Consider the following 22,713-nt stretch of genomic DNA (forward strand, 5'->3'; position numbering starts at 1 on the left):
CATGGGAGGTAAAAAGGGAAAAGAAAACATGTGAGGGGAAAAAGCGGTGGGTGGGGGATTCAGATTTTCGAATTTTCGGGGTCCAGTTTCGAATTGGTGCCCTCCGTAGATGAGCTTGCCGATCAGCTAGCTTTGAATATTATATTTGATGTAGTATGAGGCGGTTAAGGATAGACCTCTGGGGGACCCTGGTTGAAATATACCTGAAGTGCAAAATGGCGTCAACCCTAGTGTCCCTTTTCTGGGCATGTCAGAACTCATAATAGGAAAACAAATAGGACGTTTGCATTGACATCCCATCCTGTTTTTCAGGGCCCTTATGCTATGTACAGTATATGTACCAAAAAAGGTCCACGATAATGGAACTGCTGTGACCAATGAGGGCCCGCGATGTCTACATTGAGTAAAGTGGGAGCAGCAATATCGACAGTGCTTTCCCATCCCATTCCCCATAGTGGTTATGAGCATAGAACCCAATATGTAGCCTAAATGTTATGGAAGAAGCTCAGCATAGTTCCAGCAGTAGTCTCGCTTGGCCAGTCCCCAGCGGTTGCCCAAGTCTACATACAATTTATTTTATTTTTGTCGTCTGTATTTGGTACTATACTGGTTCATCCAGAGGATAATTCTAAACTATGAAAAGTATTATAATTGTGTTAACTGCCAGTAGCTACACATTTGTTAAACTGACAAAGGATAAACTTATAATTAAGGATTGTCAATTATTGTAACTGAATCAGGCCTGCAAAGGGCTTAATTTAGAATGGTTAGCATAGGATGTTTCACCATAACGTCAGTAGGTGGCAGTATACACCAACTTGAGATTCATTTAGGATTAAAACTACTTGACTTTCTATACCAGTGTGTATGTTATTTCAGTACCCACAGAATTGTCTCTGCCCTTCTCTATATTAACTCAGTTTGTTTTCACATACAAAAACAAAACTTCTGACAACTTTATTCAACACAATGTGCCATACAACAGTCATCACACATTAATACAGAGACGTGAGTTAATTAATACCTTGATATGTCAAAGTGCACTTGATTTCACTCAAACACAAACATACAGAAAGGGCTAACTTTACAAACACCACAAAGACAAAGTGCAATTTACTATTGCATTGAGACTTGAGTTAGAGAGCAAGAGATGGAATCTCTCACACACACACACACACCCTTGTACAGCATTTCACCAACATCTAATCAGAGCTTTCATTAATAATTACAATGATGACAAAGTCCAATTTGTTGCCAGTCATGGGTTACCATGACTGGCAGCCGATAAAAAGGTAGGTTTATAGTATACTCTATAATAGCTTTCATAAATTCATAAACAAAACATCATATTTTCCTAGGCATTCATACATAAATGTAAAGAGTCTTTTACACACCCATACTGTTACATTTTCCAAAGGCTCAAGAAACTTCAACCATTTGTCACATCATTCTGAACTTTGAAGGGACACAAAACCCTACACTGATTTCACAGTTTGTTTTCAGGTTCAGGTTTAAAACTACAGTGGAATAATAACATGGCAGGCTAATAAGCAACACACCTGCTGAAATGAAAATGGGGTGTGTTACGGCAAGGTCACACATGATGACGTACTGTACGCTTAAGAAATGTTCACTTCCATTCTACGGAAGCAAGGGAGTAGACCAGGGTTTCTCAAAGTGGGTGCCGTGCCACCCTAGAGTACCGTGACTCAAGTCTTATTCAGAATACTATATTTGGAATTCATCAATTAGTAAAACACAGTTGCACTGTACTTGGTGAGTTCCATAAACACTCTCTTAAGTCTTAAACTCTTAAAAAAATAGCAGATCTACTGTGACGTGACTATTTTTGGTGAACGTTAACCCCAGCATCCCAGAATAGGGATGCTGGGGTTCAAGTGGTCAAGTATAAGTTATTTTCAATCTGTCCCTATAAATGGAAACTGATATTCTCTCAAGTTCTTTCCTCCGTGATATACTGTATCTTGGGGGGAAAGATTTGCATATTTACGTACCGTAATATGACATAAGATTCTAAAGATTACGTCATTCAGGGGTGCCGTGGATGAAAAAGTTATTTACAGGGTGCCCTGAGTCAAAATAAAGTTTGAGGACCACTGGGGTAGAGCATCCGGCTGCAGTGTTTTGACGCAATGCTTTCAACGGGTCTGAAGTGTGGATTTCAACATCGATAACATTTGACCAGGTGTTTCAGGTGTCAGAAGCACCATGGTTGGTAGACATCTAGCTTGTTGTTTTCTGACATTGAAGCAAACACGCCAATGTCAGTCCAACAAACTAAACACCAGGAAAAAAACGGCACTGCCATGCATCCGACACCTCGTCGGCATGCGTTGGCTACAACGCTTTCTGGCGCAGATGTTTGACCCGTGCCCAGTGCCACGGGTGTGCCAATGTGCAAGCATAGTACATAGTAGGTTGACAGTAGTCAGCCTAAATCTAAAATACCCATTGTTCATTTTATTAGCTGCAGCTGTGTGTTGCTTCCATCACAGTGTACTATAAGGTCAGTCTCATGCAGCCTGTCATGTTTTCAGCCTTCTGAGGTTTTTAACCCAACTACGAAATCAGCCTATGGTTTCATGATGGTTGTTTGATGTTGATATCAGGCGGAACGTATACCATATACGTATACGTAAGGCTCAACCAGAGTGTTCATTAACTTATGAACAGAAACAATTATAAATTAACACTGATGATTTTACTGTGTAGTGCAGCTGGCTACCTGTAAAAAAAACCACACATTTTACACATTTACAGTGCAGGGGTAGTTTCTTGTGTGCACCACTCCACTTAAAGTATAAAGTGAACTTCCGTGGTGTCGGCGACAACCAGTTGATTTCATTTGATTTCTAAAACAAATACCCTTCGTGTCTTCTTGTTCTACAGGTTTTGACAGCTGATGAGGCAGAGCCTGCAAAAAGTATAGAACGTGAAATTAAAGTGATTACTCTCATGACAAGACAAGTTCAGAAACTTCACCGATAGAATTTTTATATAATTAATGTCCTGTGTGTGTTGTGTGCATCACCAAGAGATGTGTAAAATGATTTAAACTGAAATCTGTACATTGTATGTCCTACACAAGATTCAAAACCAAAACGTGAGAGCCCAAACATCTATTGTTCAGCCAGGATAGAATCCCCACTTGGCCTGAGGGGATGCTAGTTACAGTATGTTGTATTAACATGCTCTACCATACAGATCATTTTATTCACTAAAATAAGTTACAGATTGCAGCATTAATGCTGCTTAATGGACTCTTGATTGTGATCCTAAGGTTAGAAATAGATTTGTTTTAGCCTAATATTGTACCTGCTGTTCTACAAGGTGCAGAAATCACAGTTTGAGGCTTTAACCCTTGTTTTTCTATGCCATATGTGAGACTATTAAGATTTTATGAAAGCACATTTTGCTAGTTTGAACACTTCAAATGCTCTAATCTTAAATTAATGACCGAAAATAGCCTGAGAGCTTGTAGATCGGCTATTTTCGCTGCACAACATGGTTCCATAAGACATGCTGGCTTCTCAGTTCTCAGTCATCGCGACCGAGAACTTTAATTACAATTTAGGCATTTAATCCAGAGCGATTTACAGTAAGCAAGAACAAAAACATTGTAATCTATACTAATCTATACTATGACGTGGCCTATAGACGCCTTATCAGACCTATCAAACCACCAGACTTATCAAACCACACCTCCAGTCGCTGTCATAAGAACGGGAGGTGCGCTCATGATCACGACAGCAGAGCCTATTTGTGCACAGCTGCACGCGCACCTGCAGTCCATCAAGTATAATTTATGCTTCGTCCCGCGATGGTGTCGCGCACGCAGACCTCTACGCTCACAACAGTCGCATCTGCGATGCGATGTGAGCTTGTATATCAGCTGTTCTCTGTGCGCAATACAGTTTGGCTTTGAAGTATAACTGTCTCCTAGGGTGCACCTCACTAGCCAACTCACAAGAGGAGGTTGAATGGACTAAAACCAGCGCTCCCCAAAACAACAGGTTTGGAGATCTGTTGGGATTTGATTACATGAAACAGTCACCCGTGCGCCCAGTCCCAATGTTTGTAAACAAATAATTGGTCTATAGTTACCATGTGTAGGTTGACTGGTTCATCCTCTGGGTATGAAACGCAGGTTGATGGGTTGTGCTGGGATGAGCAGGGTCCTGGTCTTGGCCTCTACACTAGGGGCGCCCTCCTCTGGATGAACCTCATAGTGCTGCATCAGCTGAAGAAGAAGAAGAAGAATGATCAGAACGCTAGAACTTAAGTGATGTCACTATTGCTACTTATGTGGAGCACCTGAAGTCTAGATCAAAAAAACTGCCTGAGATGTTTCGCTGAATTGAGACTCACAATTATATGAACTTGTGACTGGAGCCATACTGTTAACTCATTTTCCTTTCCCCTCTCCTCTTTATTTATCTTCCCTTTCATCTGATCACTTTCTTGGTCCATCACTCTCATCTGATCACTTTCTTGGTCCATCACTCTCTCTCAACCTCCCTCTGTTTCTCATGGTGTGACCGCAGTTACCGTTGTTGCCAACACTGTGTGTGTGTGTGTGTGTGTGTGTGTGTGTGTGTGTGTGTGTGTGTGTGTGTGTGTGTGTGTGTGTGTGTGTGTGTTTCCCTCCATTCCGGTCACCGACTCACCCTGGAGAGAGCAAAGTACATCTCCATCTCGGCCACCCTCTTGCCCACACAAGCACGCACACCGACCCCAAAGGGAATGAAGCTGTAAGGGTGGTGCTGGAAGCCACCGGCCCCCCCGTCACGTAGCCAGCGCTCTGGGATGAAGCTCCCTGCGTTGGGGAACTCTTCCTCGTCGTGACTGGCCGCGTAGTGGCACAGGTGGAACTGGGTCTGGATGTTCACACACGTAGGAGACAGAGGGAAACGAGGGAAGGGGACGAGGAGTTGGGGCGATGGAGAAAAGTCAAAAGTCTTCCCATAGCGCAGGTTTACATACAGTAGTCACAGTACAAACACTAGTGATACTAGTCTGACAAGTTACAACACAGAAGTCTACTTTATTGCAAGTTTGTCCATCCAGCAGTTAAACTTTTATGTTTGTTTTGTTTTACAATGATGTAGATGTTTGCTGTAGATAAATGTATGAATGAGAGATGTCTGCCAGTTCTGTCTGTGATTCTCTGGTCCTGTGTCAGCCGTACGACCATAAACCTAGTCACACAAGTACATTTCAGTTTCCAGCCAAACACCACCAGATGATTTCACAGCTGCCTGCACCAACATCTCTTGTGCCATGTCTCTCTGTTCCTGAGATGACCATGATCATTTTCTTGTCTTAATTGTGGCCTTGACCTTTGAAACACTAGTGAAAATATCTTTCAGTATTACAAGTATTTGGATATTTTCACCTGTAATGACAAATAGAGGTTCAGTTAAAGTTGTTAATTAGCCCTTCGCTAAGTCCCTCCCAAACCCTTCCTTGTCCAATAGGCACGTTAGCAGCGAGGAGACAGGGAAAGCTGTCCTTCTCACCCACTGAGATGCATGTTAAATGACGGGATTTCTCAAAATGTCTTCTAAATCTAGTCAACCAGGCCTGCAGTAGGCTATGCGCTGGACATGTGCATGGCATTATTTAAATAAACTATAAATACGAGGAAATGACAGAGGGACTCGAGAAACGGTACCCAACATCAACTTTAACGACTGCCCGACAGGAGTTTTCATGTTGCACGGTAAGACTATGGTCATTAGTACCAGTAAGATGCCCTAAAGGGCGAGGTCGCGTGCACGCATCCGCCTGGGTGACCGCAGACTGCTGGGCGAGCACTGGCAACTTTGGCATGGGGGGGTCAGATCAACACATGGAATGAATTCTGTACTGGCCATATATGGAGCGTGTCTTGAGTGTACAGGGTTTGATGAGTTCAGATCAACATAAGGAATGTCAGAACAGGAAGGACGGGTGGGGATGGATCAACATATGGAATGTCAGAACAGGTCAGCTCCATATATGGAGATCTAAGGGTCTAAGGTTTGAGGTCAGATGTAGAGTTTCAGGTCGGCTCCATATGCATATCTAGGTGATGATCCAGTCTTTTCCACGGTTAGATGAGGTCAGTGTCGTGATCTTCATCTATGTAGATGACCATATATGGTGGTGTGATATATGGAGACATGATGTCACGAGGCATTGGACAATCTGTTTTTGGGGTTTAGCGAAGGGCTAATTGTGTCTTTGGGACAGCCTTCTCCTTATTTGTTTCATCAAGTTTCATGACAATAGGCCCATCTGTTCTTGAGTTTGAACTTGTTTGTGACCTATTATTTATGTATCTGCCCGTTAAATCAGCTGGTGTTTGTTTGGACTGAAACACTGCATACACTCGGACTGTCATGTCCCTTGATCACACGCCACTGGACATGTGAGTGAGTGAAAACACCTACCTTCTTTGGGAACCAGTAGTTGTCCACAACCACTTCATTGTCCACTGTCAAACGGCCATTTCCAGGAACCACAGGATACAAGCTGGTGGAATAGAATATATATGACATAGTATTTTAGACAGCAAAGCTCAACAGCAGATATATATATATATATATATATATATATATATATGGACATAACATGTGAAAAAGAAAGAAAGTCTGCACAAACAGCTTTCATTTCATTAGGTGATGAAGGCCAGTCATGGCCGAAACGTCGTGGACTATGTCAGTGTTTTAATCTAATAAAAACACTGTGGAGCAGTAGCTGTTTGTGCGGACTTCCTTTTTTTTCACTGTATCTACCTATAGTCCAACACCAGCGAGGAACTGGATGTGCGCAACTATACACAACTATACTTGTGTTTTTTAAAATATGGACATAACATAACACACAAGTTCTATCGTATGGACTATGTTCTGAGTCAAACTCCCACACACCATTTGCAAAAAAGATGGCAATGTGCACAGGTTTCTCTATATACATTATTCATTGACCTTTCTCCCAGCAGCATCCATGCGGCTGCTGAAAATGAGACATATATTGTACTGTATTTGTGTGGATACCGGTATGTCTGTGTGAGTGCGCATGTTCACCCCTGTGTGTCTGCAATGCATCTGTGTTTTTAGGCATGAACAAACCTATTCAACATCTAAGCACGTTCCACATCATGTCTGCTGGTATGCAAAAACAACAGTGAAATCTGATTTGGAGAACACAACAGTCCTGCAGGTTCTTGCATTGCACTGCATTTCCCTTGAGTGAGTGAGTGAGTGAGTGAGTGAGTGAGTGAGTGAGTGAGTGAGTGCAGAGTGAGTGAGTGAGTGAGTGTTTGTTCACACGTAGTCAAATTCTGCAGTCACAAAAGTCACTGTGGTCAATGTGTGTGTTACACAAACATTGTGTAAAGGCACAAAGCCAAAAACAGTGCTCTGTTTTGAGAATACACCGTTCTGCAAACCAACCTTCCTGTGCTGGAAGGAATGTGTGCATTTCCTGACTATCTCCATGTCCTTACATAACCCCGCCTGCACACAGCCCTGAAACGGTTGTCCCTCCCATACCGCTGTACCTTATCTACTGCATCAGACACAATCACTTTCATGTTCTCTGAGGAGACTTCTGTGTAAGTCAAAACCAAACGTTCTGTAAGACAGTGGTTTTCAACGTTTTGGTGCCCAGGCAAGTCAAGATCTCAAGGTGCACCTGTATTCATAGCGAAAAACAGACAATCTACAAGCTCCCAACGCATCAGGATGTGACATTCTGTGAGCTAATACTGTACTGTAGATCGGGTGTATATGGCAATTTATGGTTTGAAGATTTTCTAAAAAATATTAATTTAACAGATGTTTTTGTTAAATAACTTTATATATCGGCTAGTAATCTTTGCTATAGTGTGTTTGTTCAATAACAGGGGTCTCCCGTCGCTTCAGTAAACAGAAAATACATTTCAGACTGGATACAGAGAGATAAGGCCAACCAAACATAAGACAACCAAACATACTGTAAAACATTTGACTCTGAAAGCAGGGCCATTGACAGTACATATATTGCACATTGGAGCAATAGGACCTTATGTAACATTACATTGAGACATCAGACTTGGACTTAATTGCAGACATAAGCACAGACCCACAGCTTAATATTTTGACATTAACCACAGAGAACCCACTGCTTAATATTTTGAAACCGGCACAATGTCTGATGTTCTCATCGGAGTGTAGACACAGAGCAAGTAGCAGTGTTACTTAATACTTATTAGGTTACTAATTGCAATAACTTGCAAGTAATTAGTCATCTGCAACTGACTACATTTTAAATAAAATATTACCAACCCTCCAAGTTGCTATGATGGACTGCAAGATATGAATTGTGGGTTTATTAAGTGCAAACAATTACTACTCTATTTACCTCTGTCACGAAGGAGAAAACTGACCACAATTGTTTCCAATTAGGGCAAGCAGAGCAATAGGGGAAGTAGTAATCACACTACATAGCTCATGCGCAAATACAGTAGGCCAAAGCCTGCTAACAGATAACAGATCATCAAATAACATGATGACAGAAACGGTTGTAAACAGGGTAGCAGACAGTGAGACAATCCTGGCACTGTGTGTCAAAGTGTGTTTTGTGTGCCAGACACAAACGACAGCTAAGGTCACTCAAGTTTACATTGTATCGAAGCCTATACACCAGTGGTAGGCAACAGGCCTGTCGGTGATATCTGGCCCGGAAAGTTGTTTTGCAAATAATTTACAATTTCTGACTCACTTGACCAGTCCAACATACTGTAGGTAGGATGTGGTTAGCAATGATGGCTTTGCACTGATGAAACATTCTTTGAATGTTCTGTTTTCACTGTCTACTTTAATCTCTATTTTGATAAAACTAAACATGTTTAAAAAACAATCCCAAACTGTGTTTCACATGCCTAAACAATGCACCGTTTGTCCGTTTCTCTCGGTTCTTAAGGAGACCTTGAAACAATGAATGAGCTCTTGTTCTAAAAAGGAGTAACGATCCTCCAAGTGCCACATTCAAGGATGGTGCCTGCACAAAATGATTACACAAGCGTTTCAATCTGCAACATTTGACTACACACATTTCAGTAGTCATACCACACACACACACACACACACACACACACACACACACACACACACACATCTATTTATTAACCTCTATAGCAATATAATTGTACATAAGGTGGTTGGTTGCATGTTCCCATTCCTAAATTAGCCATTGATTGTATTCTGGCACACTTGGGAAAGGCTCGCTCAACTCGAGGACAGACTAGCGACCGCGGGGGGATTCGAAACAAGAATAAAGTCTGGAAAGGTTATAAGAATATACTGGGTGCAAATTCAGATAATACGTAAAAAGGTATTACAATCCGCACTCCCTGCAGAGGTCTTAGGAGAATGTTCATGATAAGTAGCAGCAGTCTAACAAACGGACACGTTCGTGGTAACAGGTACGGTCGCCCCTTTTCCATCTCGCCCCACTACTCTACCTAGCTGTAAATGACAAACATAATTCATGTTGGTGATTATATAAAAGGTATTATCATATTAATTTATCATTGTTAAGTTCACTCTGTATATCCACAGGCATGATGATGCCATTACAAAACATGGGCTACATGGAAGAAATGTGTTTAATAAAACGAAATTACCTGCTAGAAGGTCCTGAATGAACTTAATTAAGCAGTCACCGTCTCTGTGTCATGTTAATCTTTCTTCGGAGTATAGAGATCGACTACTATACAATCAAATAAATCTGTATACAAGATAATTTCAGATTTCAGAGAGGGAGGGAAATACTAAATGAATTGTTAACTACATTAAAACATTTTGCGGGGGCGAGTTGCTAAAGGGGCGAGTCGTTTGGTATTCCATTTCAGCACGCAAGCCTTCATCAGTGTTAGTCAGTTGATGATGGAGGGCCAGTTGTATTCTGGCACCCCGTCAGATGGCTTAGAAGAGAATTGGCCCAGTGCCAAACTTACTTACTGACCTCTGCTATACAGTAGAGATCTTTATATTTGAGTTACTGAACTTTACACAGACAGACGCACAGAAAAATCCAGACATCAAAGGTGTAAATTGCGCTGCAACATTAAGGTACGGTCACACATGCAGGATTGCATGGTCGTCAGGATCTGCAACACGCTGTCAGGCTGGATTACCAGCCTAGGTGCCCGGACCACTAGGCCGGCCCTGGCCGGATGCAAATGTTTTAGTTGTGGGTTTGTAACTCTACCCCAAGTGAAAATTGTGCACTGCAAGGCACAGAGAATGAACATCTGATTTATATAGCCAGCAGCTAATTACACAAATCAGTACAAGGAATCGCCTTCTATAGCTGTAGAGATGCAGTGGAACCACCAACCAGCTCAAGAATAAAAAATCACACCTGTGTGAACTGAGTGGTGTTAGGTCTTATATAGCCTGATCAGCTCTGATCTGACGTAATGAAATCACACCCGGATGTGATTTCACAACTGGCTTTTTTTGTGCAGAAAAAATGAGCATGGTTGCTACGGTCATCCAGTTCACCCGGGTGTGATTTAATTACGTCAGAAATTATTTTGAACATAGCAACCATGCTCATTTTTTCTGCACACAAAAGCCAGTTGTAGGAGTGGTTTACACCACTCAAAAAGAAAGCCCGTCAGTGATACTGACATTGATTCAATGCTAAAACATTTTGGAGGGACAACTGAGAGAAATCAAATGTCGGTGATGATTGCGTATAAAAAACTAAACTTCTGAAAAGAGATGACAAAGATTTAGTGCCTTCCTTTAAAGGATGACTTGATCATCCATCGTGTGGGCATGTTGAGAGGTAGGTTCAAAGTTGTCTCCGATTTCTTGCGCCACTGCTTGATCTACGGTTAGATTATTTAGTGATTCTCTGGGCGTGTCCTTATGTGCAATCTGTGACTCCTTGCTGCATTCCCTGTCATCTCCAGGCTGCACAAGCTTCTTTTAGGATACCAAACCCTAGCATGCCTTTCAGTCAATCCAGAATGTGTATTCAATCACACGTATCACATCTCAGAGTGCAATGGGCTCTATGCACATAGAATAACTCTTCCTATTTCCGGGTCCCTTCCCTACTTCCTTCACAGGTGTTACCGATGATACTAATTAAGGCCCTGTTCCATTTAGTGTACAGCGGTTCTCAAACTGTTTAATTTCAAGGACCCCCATGACTCTGAGAGGGGTCCATTTGGTCTTACAGACCCGTATGGAGCCATTTACAGTAGAACCCACTCAAGGACACTGTGAGACCCACTGGTGTAGCAGAGTGTTTACAGTGAGCCAACATACAGTAGCACAATAGCAGCACACTGACTACATTAGTATCATCGGTAACGCCTGTGAAGGTCAAGGAAGAAGGGAAGGGTTCCAAGTTCCTTAAAAAATGGTGTGCGTTCATAGAGCCCATTACGCAGGGTTTTTTCACGGAGGTGGCGGTGGCCTCACCGTAGTGTCTCCTTTATCACGGCCTTCATGTACGGCATCCTGGCCAGGTCTTCTGATGTGGGCTCCCGTCGGCCGGGACACACCGCCTGGACCTCACTGTGGAGGGCCGTCTGGACCCGCAGGTCCCTGGACAGGTGGTACAGTGTCCAGGACAGCGTGTTAGACGTCTGGGCCCGGGAGTTGGACAGGAAAGAAGAGGGTTGGGTCGACAGAGGGAAAGATAGTCGGAAGTTCGGAACAAGCGAGAGAAAATGCAGACAGGCAGGACGGAATGGAGGCAAGGGCAGGGAGGAGGAAGGAGGAGGAACAAGGCGGGGAAGAGAAGTCAAGGGAGATGGAGAGAGACAAAGAAAGAGAGGGTTGAAAACCAGTTACTGCATATAAGGCCTCTTAACCACATATACTTAATATATACTTAATTGACCGGGATACCCCAGGTTTCTATACTGTACTTGGTCCACTCCTTTTTCCCTTCCCTTTTTCCCTCCCTACACTGGAAATGGATAATCTTTAGAGTACAATCTCCCATTTGTGAGCACAAGTTTGTGAGCTTGTAGATCTGCTATTTTTGCCAAATGTTCAGCCCAGAATACACTGTGGGTTCATGTGGTTCAAGGACCAAACCACCATCCAAACACAATCCACCATCTATTCACAGCTTCAGCCATATATCATACCTTGTTTGGTGTATGTAAACCACTTATTTCCAACATGAATGTTAAATGTTGGCTAAACATCATTGTGCTGTAATAAGTAATGGAAGTTTGAGTTAGCAAATCAATCCTTTCTGCAGGGTCTATTTTCAGCGACACCAACAGCAGCACTAACAGCACAATTTATTACTGTATATTTACCATGTTGGATACCTATCTCGAGCAAGTTACACAAGTCCCTGCAAGTTGAAGTTAAATTTCAAATGCTGAAGATTGAAAGGTACATGGAGGTGTTATTATTATTACAGATTATTTGTGTTAACTCAATAGCTTCGGGGCTTGTTAGCTCATCTCGACATATTATAAAGCCGTCACTGAATCTCCAAGGGAGAACACATGATAATAGCAGCGTGCACCACAACAAACCTAGACCACACCAGGGAATGCAGCCTGACTGGCTGAAGTATGTCATTTTAAAGTATGTGCACATGCGTGTGTGTGTGTGTGTGTGTGTGTGTGTGTGTGTGTGTGTGTGTGTGTGTGTGTGTGTGATAAAGAGAGATAGAGAACATATTGTACACTGTGTGGCAACATATACCCTCAAGAAACAACAAATCAACTACACACCGAGGAAGGGAAGCCATTTGTGCCCTGCAGCTGTAAAACTATTTGAACAGCATGTCTATACTTCAAGTAATTTATCCGAGCACTGAGTCCCATCTTGTATTCTCACTCCCATCTAGAACTTATGTTAGTGAGCAGTTTGTGGATTCAAGGACAGTTGGAAAGGACAGGCTGTTGCTGGGATACAACTCAACATTTTGGCAGGCAGACAGGTTCTCTGAAGAAAAATGCACCCGAGGTGTTGGAGAACCCTCCCACATTTTGTCGAGACCAAAACATTCATGTCTGACATTAACCTTTGATCCCAATTAAAAAGCCCCCAAAAGATCTAAAATAATCTTTGATCCCAAAAGGGTCAACTATCTCTTCGGGGCAGCCCAACTGGTGATTCCTACAAAGTTTCATGAAAATCCAGTCATCCATTTTTATGGACAGGTCAATGCCCTGAGACATGTTGCTGCAGGCAGTGTAGTAAGAGGTGTAAAGTGTAGACATTTTGAAGTGTCATTAGAAAACCAGACCGCTGCAAATATCTACCTGCCAAGTCTGTTTCTGCTGCCCTGCCAAGAACTACAATCTGCCCTTCAGCTGAATTTAACTGATAAGTGTTGTATGCCAAGGGGCATGCTGTAGCATCCGATATTTCATTAATTTATTATGGAAATAAAAAAGGTATGCAACACAAGCCAAGACTTGACACACATCATGTGTGTCGAGACTTAGCTCATCTCTTGTTTGAGATCATCTGTTGATTTGAGTTTGACAGCAAAACGTGATTTAGTTTGTCATATTTTAGTCATCTGAAATGTTTTAGTTTTAGTCTAGTTTACCTAAAATCTCATGCTATGTTTTGTGTTGTGAGCTTGTAGATCGGTTATTTTCAGCATGCAACCAAGCATAAAATGACTTGTCTTTTAGTTCTACTGAATCTCTTCTCCACTAGTCCCTCCCTAACATTTTAGTCTAGTTTTTATTTGTTGTTTATTGCGAAATTGTCAGTATAGAGTGCCGAAGTCCTGACGTCACTCAATCATCCCCTGGTTTGCGGAAGTAATTTCTCTATGGAGAATAACATGGGGTCATCTTAAAGTCTCATAAGAATTGTGGTCAAAAAATAAACAAACTGTCTTGTCATCTTAGCCTATTGTGCTGAATATAAGTTGGAATTTTTCCAATGGAAAGACCCTAAACAACAGGGTGGTATTATAATCGAGGACTAGACTACCGTATGTGACATTCAATGTTTTTATTCCACAAATGAGTCTTGAAAAACGGGGGTCGTCTTATATTCGGCATGATTGCGGTATTTTGATTTTATTTAGTTATTCGAGGCCTCTTACCGTGTCGACTCCGCCCAGCAGCAGTTCGGTGAGGCTGATGTAGACCTCGGGCAGGGAGATCTTGTCCGAGGACAGCAGGTAGGTGAGGTACATGCCCTCTGCTGGCCGGCCCTGCTTCACCTGGGCCTCGATCTCTGCCATCTTCCTGTTGATGAGGCGGTTGGCTGCCATGCACGCACATGCACGCACCCGCGCACGCGCACACACACACAAACACACACACACACACACACACAAAGTCTTGTTTTATAGGGAATTGTTTTATAATAATGATAATATTTGAATATATTCGATATTCGGGCCAATATTGTAAGACCAATATTCAAATTGAATTTCTGAGAAATGTTCACAGCTCTAGTAGAATTAAGTTTCCACTATTTATTGTTTATTATACGTTATTCTCCCCAGACCCTCTTCCAGACCCTCCCCTCCGTATGACACCAGTGGGGAGATCTCACATGTCACCGGCAGATCCGTTCCACCCCTCAGGCCGGGCGCGGCGGTCACGCGGGTGCCGTTCTCGTCGACCAATCGTCCCCCGGCGTTGAGAACCCAGCGGTGGTGCAGTGACATGAGGGCGTGTCTGGCCGTCGTGGGCGTGTCCTTACCGTCCGGACTGTCCGCGTTCTTGACGGGAGAGAACTCGTCCTCCCTCGGCACCTCGTACACCACAAACGTCTCGGCGAACTGGAAGCAGTCAAAGACGAACTTCTCCATTTTGATCCCGTTCGGCCTGTCCGGTTCGACCGTCCGCCCCCGCGCGTCCACATGGGGGATCTTCTTGTGGGCCGCGTGGTGCCGCAGCCGAGGCTCGTGCTTCCGCACGACGTCCTTGAGGAAGGGCAGGGCGAAAACGTGACTGGCGGTGTTGCCGGCGTTGAACAGCAGGCGCCCGTCGGCGCGGCGCTTCTCCGCGGTGGCTGGGCTGATCTCGCTGTACTCCACCACCCGGTGACGCCCGTCCACCTTACAGACCACGCCCACCGCCTCCGTGGGGTCGGTCTTCTCCACGACCTTGACCCCGCAGTCGGCGCCCTTCTGCACGCACAGGCCGACGAAGGCCGGGTCGGCCACTTTGACCAGGATGTTGTCCACGCAGTACACGTGGACGTACTCGATCCCCCTGCGGACCATGTCGTCCACGATGCCCTGGCTCCCCAGCGCCCTGTACAAGCCTCCGTTACCGTCGGGCGCCATGGACACCTTTCCTTTGCTCTCCAGAATGATCTTTCCGTCGTAGTCCATGGCCGGCAGCGTGCCCTGCTGGAAGATGATGACGTCATTCTCGTTCAGGCCAAAGTAGTCGTGGCGGGAGAAAAAGTCTCGCGTGGATTCCGTCGTCCCGCCGCTGGTCATGATGTACCAGGGAATGCGGCAGTTAGTCTTGTGCGTCCGCTCGGCCAGCCGCTGCAGCTTCAGAATGCGCTCGGCCTGGAGCTGGAAGAGGGTCTTGCGGGAGGGCAGACCCACGTCGTACATGCCCTTGGGATAAGGAACGCCCAGCCTGGTTCCCTGGCCCCCGGCCAGGAGCAAGGCGGCGACCGCGTTCCGGGCGATGCGGTGCTTACCTTGGGCCTCCCAGTGTTCCAGGCACCCTTCGTCTCGCGTTGCGCTGCCGAGCATGTCTCTGGGCACGGGTTCCATGCGGGAGTCCAGCGTCTGCTCGTTGCCACCGGACATCGCCATGGCGTTCTTGAAGAATCCATTGATCTCCTGGAAGTCCATGGCCTCCAGGTCAGTGGTCATGGCATGCTGCTCCTCTGGGCTCAGCTCTTTCCAGAATCGCAGGAGGTGAGACTGGCCGGCTTCGGCCAGCCTGTGGGCTAGTTTCTCCCCGTTACTCGGGTCCATGATTAGACTTAAGACTTTTTTTTTGGTTCTCTCTCTTCCATCTTGTAAAGGTTAGCCAGTACTAGAGAGTTGCGTCGATGAGGGGCAAGAAAACAGCACCAGTCACGCGGTTCATGTAACTCAAAATAGTGACAAGCGCTCGTAGACTTCTGTAACAACGTCCAGATCAGGGCTTTGTTACTGTTCGCCAATAGAGGTTTATGTTGAACCAAGGCCAGTATTGGCCTTGGTGAACGCAGGTGAATAGAATGCTCTGGCAAGTACTTGGAGGCTGGTGTATGTCATCTATGAAATCAGTACAGTGACGTCACCCTATCTTCATATTTGGACATATAGTATCAAGAGACATACATATCGGCATAAATGTATGTGGATGTATGTACAGTATGTGTGCATCGGGTGGAAATGTTACTGCCAAGCATGTCATATTACGTCACATCAAATCCAACGCTTGACTGCCAAGCACGCAATATTGCGTCTTATCCTTTCAGTAAACATTCAGTAACATATGAGGTAGGTTGCTAGGAGATGGATGCAACCGGAAATTAACCGGAAGTGAACATTTCGCCTGCCGTTCGCCGCCACGTATTATCAGATTTAGAAAATCTTTTCCCAGATTGCGTTTTTGGTCAAAACAAACTATATTCAATGTAAAGAAGTAAAGAACCAATGATCGTGTTTACGAAATGAGCTTTCCGGGTGAAAAACAAGACGCGTCGTGGGTCCCGTGGGTCGACAAAATAAGGTAAAAACACTGACAGAAGAATGAATTAATGAATACCTGGCAATCTTAATAAAAATGAACAATGAGAACAATGCACTTTATGACATCATGTTTATCTTGACAATGAGAGCTGTTGCGTATTATCCATGATAAGAGATTAAAGTGAGGGTAAGTTTCCATTATGTAATTTAATTAATTGGGTGCATCAGCCTGTTCATAAGATAAGATAAACTTTTACTGGTCCCCAGAGGGAAATCCAGGTGTCATAGCAGCAACAGCAGCAGTGTCGATTTTGAAAGCAACTTTTGCTTTAGTTTTAGTCATAGTATTTTTAATACAATTTAATTTAGTCTTAGTCATATTTTAGTAATCTGAAATGTTTAGGTTATTCTAGTTTTAGTCTACAGTTGACTTTGTCGACTAAAATGTATTTTGGCGGGACCTTGATGGCGTCGTAAATGCCTGATTTTACACGTGGTTGCATGCTGAAAATAGACGATCTGCAAGCTCACAACGCGCTGTGAGCTATTTTCAAAGCGAGCGCAAACCAAAATGACTCTACTTACTGTGTGGAATGAAGGGTGTATTATAAAGATCTCAAAGTCTGCCAAAAGGGCCCTCTCGTGCGATTGACAATTTGACATTGGGACAGCCCTAAGCCATTGAGCAGGGAATTGCGTCTCAAAGTCCATGAGTGTGTGTGTACACTGGAATCGGGCCACCGTCTCTGGAGCGGTACAGGGTGTCCTCGCCTGGCCTGCAATCAAATCCCAGCGCAGAAGCACAGACTACGCCCAAGTAATCTCAGACGAGCTAACTCTGTACCATCATTTAAAATCTCCTCTCAAAGCTTTTGATTGATTGATTGATTGAAATATTTATTAACAGTTTGCAGAATTATATTTCAAGCACAAACTCAATACAAAGGCTGTTAACTGTGAGTGGACGACCCAATTAAGCATTACACTTGTTTACAAGAGGGTCCACCATGTTCAATTCATCAAAAGCTCTCCTTCACTAGTTTATTTGTCGAAAAGTTCCAAATCATGGAACCAAACGTGAAGGCATTTGGTGGCCTTTTATGTGATAGGCCTGTCTAGTTACCGTAATAAAGGCTTTTTTAATCTATCCTTGCTCAAGAGTGTGCTTGAAGCCCGTCCCGATGGGACACCTCCTCACTATAAACTAGTTTTAACTTTGAGCACCTCATCACCACAAGGACTCATATCAGTGGAGTCATCATCACCTTTTTGAGGTAGCCTATGTCAATCATATTGACGTGTCTACATGACGTACAGTATGGTACAGTAGCTGCACCAGCAGGAAAGTAAACAACCCCTGCGAACGACAACAGTGTTAACGAACGTCTGATTCATTAGATTCAACACTTTTTAGAAACCCCTCACGATTGTGTCGGATGTGTAGGTCACGTCTTCGCTTGCTTTCAAGAATAGAAGACGATTTTCCAATTTTAAGGCGATAGGACATACAAATTGCAACAGGCGCTTCTCGATGGCGTCACACCCGTTCTTGCCAAGATCCCGCCTGTAGCTGACGCCGATTTGTTCGCCCCGGGCATGGGACGGTTCAACGCCAGTCCCCGAGCGATCCCAGATGAACTTGTGAATCAATCCAGGCCCCCATCTGGCGGAGTCAGGTTATTCGTGCATGGGTGTGGCCTGAAAAGGTGGAGGACCACTGTGCTCTCTCTCTCTCTCTCTCTCACCTACCTACGTCGTAGAGGTCGTCCCAGGCCTGGACGAAGCGGTCCCAGTGGGGCAGGAAGGCGCGGGTCCAGCGGGGCATGAACAGGACCGTCTCGGACAGCGTCAGCATGGAGTTGACGGCGGAGATGAAGCGCAGGGTGTCCTCCGGGATGTCCTCCAGGAGACAGCCCAGGCGCGTCTCGAACAGGATGGACGAGATCCCTGCATGCGAGCAGGGAGGACGCAAAAGGTTACAATTAGTTTTGTATTTTTCCATTTCAGTTTAGTTTTAGTTTGTTTAGATGTTTTTGTAATTTTTCTAATTCGGTTAGTTTAAATTAGTTTCTAAAGCGGGTTTTAGTTTAGTTAGTTTTATTTTATACTTTGGGTTATTTGTCACTTGAAAAAAGATATAGCATTTAAAAATGTATTCAGTCACAGATGAACCAACCACTAAGTTTTGTTTTTGATGCCCCGGGACTTTCCCCAACTAGCGGTACTCTGGGGGACGAGGATTTACTATTCTGTGCCTCTGTTGCAACTCGAACGGGGATGAGTCGGCTCAAGCGAACTTCGCAATGTTCCACATGGCAACTTGCGCGCTTTAGCACACTCGTGGAGTCTCTCGTGGCTTCCGCGGTTGTTGGACAAATAGTGGCGGCAGTGGGATTTGATCCCAGGAGGTGTAGGTTGAGAGTTCACACGGAAGGGAGCAGAGGTTCTCATATTCTATTGCCTCCCTTTTACCCCCCACATGGGGGAGGGGTGGTCCAATGCAGAGGAAATGCAGCTATTCGTTCCAGCCAAGCTCCACAATGGTTTAAATTAGCTTTTTCAAATCGGGATGTCATTTCATTTTATAAGCTCTGTTTGAAAAAAGATGAAATGCTTCCATCAAAGTTGCATACCGGTATAACTAGCACAGGAATTAATTGACATATTCTGCATCCCTAGGGCAACATTTTATAATGTCTCTGACCAACCGAGATTGAAAGGACCCATGTAGTTTACATGGTTTTAGGCCCGATTCCCCCACCTTCGAACCCAAATCTGTAGAGTTCGGCGGGCAGGTCCGAGATGGTGGCCCCGTCTGGGCTGCGTAGGCGGAGCACCTCGATGCGCTGGAGCAGGTCGCTGACCACCTGGTGGATGACGGGGGCGTAGGCCGACACCTCGCGCAGTTTCAGCATCTTGGGGTTGAGGGCGCTGCGGATACGGTACCACTCTGGACCCGTGCTGAAATGGAGGGATGGTGGGATGGTAGACAGGGGAATACCATTCATTTTCAACATTGAACTATGTCATTAATATACCTTTAGAGTTGTTGTGTGAAAATAAGTGGAAAAAAGAATCCCCCCCCCCCCCTGTTTAGCCTAGAAGTGGAGGTCTACAACTTGGGGTCATGTGATCAGTGACATAGGGAAGGTGTACTCTGCAGGCCAAAGAGTACACCTACAAGCCTACAAGCTCACGCGTGTCACAGTGCGACACTTCGTGAGCTTGTAGATTGGCTATTTTCAGCCTACAACCAAGAGTAAAATCAGCCATTACGACACCATCAAGGCCTGCCAAAAAATGTCGACTAACTCAACTGTAGAGTTAGTCGACTACAACTAGACTAAAAGCAAAACCTTTCAGGTGACTAAAACTTAAAAGAATTTTATTCTTTTGACTGCATGACCAAAACTAAGTCAAAATGTTGCTGTAAAAATCAACACTGCCACCCACTCACTCACTCCACATGCAGTCCGTAGGCCTGTCCTCGGAGGTCCCGGTACTCCCTCCAGTGAGGGAGGTCGGTGCGGACGGGGTAGCGACCCTCCTGTCTGATGACCTGGGCTATGAGCTCCGGAGACGCCACGTTGATCACCTCCAGCGCTCCGAACTTGGACCGCCAGATCGGCCCGTAAATGCGCTTGTGATCGACCTGCGTTGAACGAAACATAAATAAATGTAAGCGAGAATACGTAGAATTGATCAAATTAACGCACGAAGTAAAACAAGAATCAAATGTCTCATATCCCATATCCAACAGCATATATATGGGTACGTACGGATATGCGCACCGGGAGCGCACTTACGTATTAGTTTGCAACTTTGCATTGCACAGTGCGCTAGATAGCTAGATAGCTAGATAGATAGATAGATAGATAGATAGATAGATAGATAGATAGATAGATAACGTGCGTGCGTGCATGCAAGGTTTAATAAACTGATGGCATCATCAAAGACATAATGTTTAGAACATAAATAAACTATAGGGCCAACAGTAAAAGATTATGTATTGACCTAATGAGCTTTTCCAAACAAACTAGTGCAGGCGGTAGTGCCAGTACAAGTACAAGATACAACCAACGCAAATGTTTATGGTTGATAAAGGCAACGTTGTTTTTTTAGAGCCTTCAATATGTCACTATATGTAACTGGATAGTGCCAATTCAATTATTTTGCACAATAAACTGGAAAGCCTATGGACCTACAGCCCTAAGGTGAACAACAGGTTACACTAGGCTACTACAAAACAACACGAGTTGGAAGGAGAAGAAAGTCAACATTGGAGAACAAATAAAGCACAAGTAGGCTATTACTTGACCCCCTCCCTCAAAAAATCCAGATCACTTACATATTTTAAAACAGACCTGAAGATCCACCTTTCAGCAGGCCCAAGGGAGAGGAAATTATCACCCCCCCCCCTTCCCTTTTCCTCACTCTGTACATAGTACATACTTTTTTTTGTTATAGATGATAGTTGTTATTCTTCATGTCATGTCTATGAATTGATTGCATATGGCCTTAATGGAAACAAGACCACAAGGACTTTTTTTTGTGCTATCCCTTTTGAACTTGACTGTACTCTGTTGCTGTTTTTACACTTATGTTTAATAAACTATTCAATTGAATCAATCAACATGAATACTGCAATGTAAAAATACTGAATTCAAAATTCAAATTCAAAATTTACTTGAGTAAAAGTATTCGTATCAAAATGTTCTAAAAGTACTCCATGTGCAGAATGTCTCATTTAAAGTTTTCAAATGTATATACATATTTTGAAAATAACAGATCTACAAGCTCACAGTGCATAGCAAAGCTTGTAGAAGTGGTTAATGTGTGTTGTAAGAATAATCAAAATCTACAAACTGCAAAGTTTTCAAATAAATGTATACAATAGTTGGATCTGAGATGTAGTGGAGTAGAAGTACCAAAAAAAACGTTAATCAAAGTACAGTAAGTTTATAGAATATTCCACCACCGCAGAGGGGGCAATAAGCCTAATTATAATATGAAAATTATAATTAAGTGACATTACTTGCATGTGGTGGGTCCTAGTGGCGTATCCCTTCACAAACAACCCATACACCGTGGTAGCCACACTTGGTCCTGGCAGGTCGTTAATGCTTTTATATCGCCCCGGGACGGTGTTGGTTCTGGTGGGGACACTGCTGGTATTGATGGTCGTGGCAGTAGCAGCAGCAGCAGCGGCAGCGGCAGCGGTGGCGGTGGTGGTCGCAGCCTGTCCATTCAGGTGTCTACAACATGGAGACAGCCGGAGATGATGATCAGAACCCTCCAGGGTGCCGCCACCACGGCCACCGCCGCCTCGGAGGGCTGTGAGCAGCGGCCTGAGCGCAGCGCCAGCTGGGGTTCCCATGGTGCGCGTCCCGTCCGTCGCGCGTCAAGAAAGAGAGGCGAGCGCACCTGGGAGAAGATCTGTGGTGGTTGTTTTGTTAAAACAAATTCACTGTGTAGGGTGGGCTGGGCTGGGGACGCCCATTCAGCACGGCAGCACGCCCATACTGCTTCCGTGATGTCTGTGTGTCAATCCTGCAAAACTTGTTATGTCATACTGATAAATGCAACAGAAATCTGACTGTTTACGTTGATGTCACTGTGTGCCACCACGGGGGATCGAATGAGGTCAAGTTCAGTCCATTGAACTCTATTGACCTAATCTGTAGTGCGAGATGCTGGGACTAATTAGTTACTTCAAACCACCCTAGCGTCCTTTCAAAATATACATATATTTTTTTTAAATAGGCAAATTGAAAATGTGGAAAAAATATTTAATATGGGGATTAAAAGTGAAAATCAATTGCCAATTGACTAGCATAATGACGTTTTGGATCGGCCACTTTGCCAATAAAAGAAACAAAATAAATGCCTCATTGGACGTTTAACAAACACGGAGTTTGTGTTCTAATGCTGCCATCTAGTGGTGGTAGTGCGCTTATGAACATACTAGGGGTAATTTCATTTTTGGATGGTTTGGCTAATTGGCTTGAATCTTGATCATAATTAAACTCTTGGCGTTCACAATACTGGTTC

The 22,713-nt window shown here is 44.1% G+C and overlaps 2 protein-coding genes across 2 annotated transcripts; both read right to left on the reverse strand.

Moving 5' to 3' along the window:
• Window positions 1-944: 944 nt before the first annotated feature.
• Window positions 945-22,126, reverse strand: cyp27a2 (cytochrome P450 family 27 subfamily A member 2). Its single transcript, XM_079495964.1, has 10 exons — window positions 21,698-22,126; window positions 20,124-20,314; window positions 19,424-19,623; window positions 18,412-18,609; window positions 14,107-14,270; window positions 11,490-11,656; window positions 6,456-6,537; window positions 4,689-4,898; window positions 4,126-4,261; window positions 945-2,935 (listed from the first exon to the last, which is right to left on the reverse strand). Exons 1-9 carry the CDS (start codon window positions 22,037-22,039, stop codon window positions 4,145-4,147), a joined length of 1,671 nt encoding a protein of 556 aa, XP_079352090.1. The 5' UTR covers window positions 22,040-22,126; the 3' UTR covers window positions 945-2,935; window positions 4,126-4,144.
• Window positions 14,485-15,957, reverse strand: LOC306917127 (UDP-N-acetylhexosamine pyrophosphorylase-like; the record flags this gene model as incomplete). The annotated part of the gene is made up of 1 exon (XM_079495260.1): window positions 14,485-15,957. One exon carries the CDS (start codon window positions 15,955-15,957, stop codon window positions 14,485-14,487), a length of 1,473 nt encoding a protein of 490 aa, XP_079351386.1.
• Window positions 22,127-22,713: the final 587 nt, after the last annotated feature.

Source organism: Electrona antarctica (assembly GCF_951216825.1).
Source record: "Electrona antarctica genome assembly, chromosome: 24".
Taxonomy (NCBI): domain Eukaryota; kingdom Metazoa; phylum Chordata; class Actinopteri; order Myctophiformes; family Myctophidae; genus Electrona; species Electrona antarctica.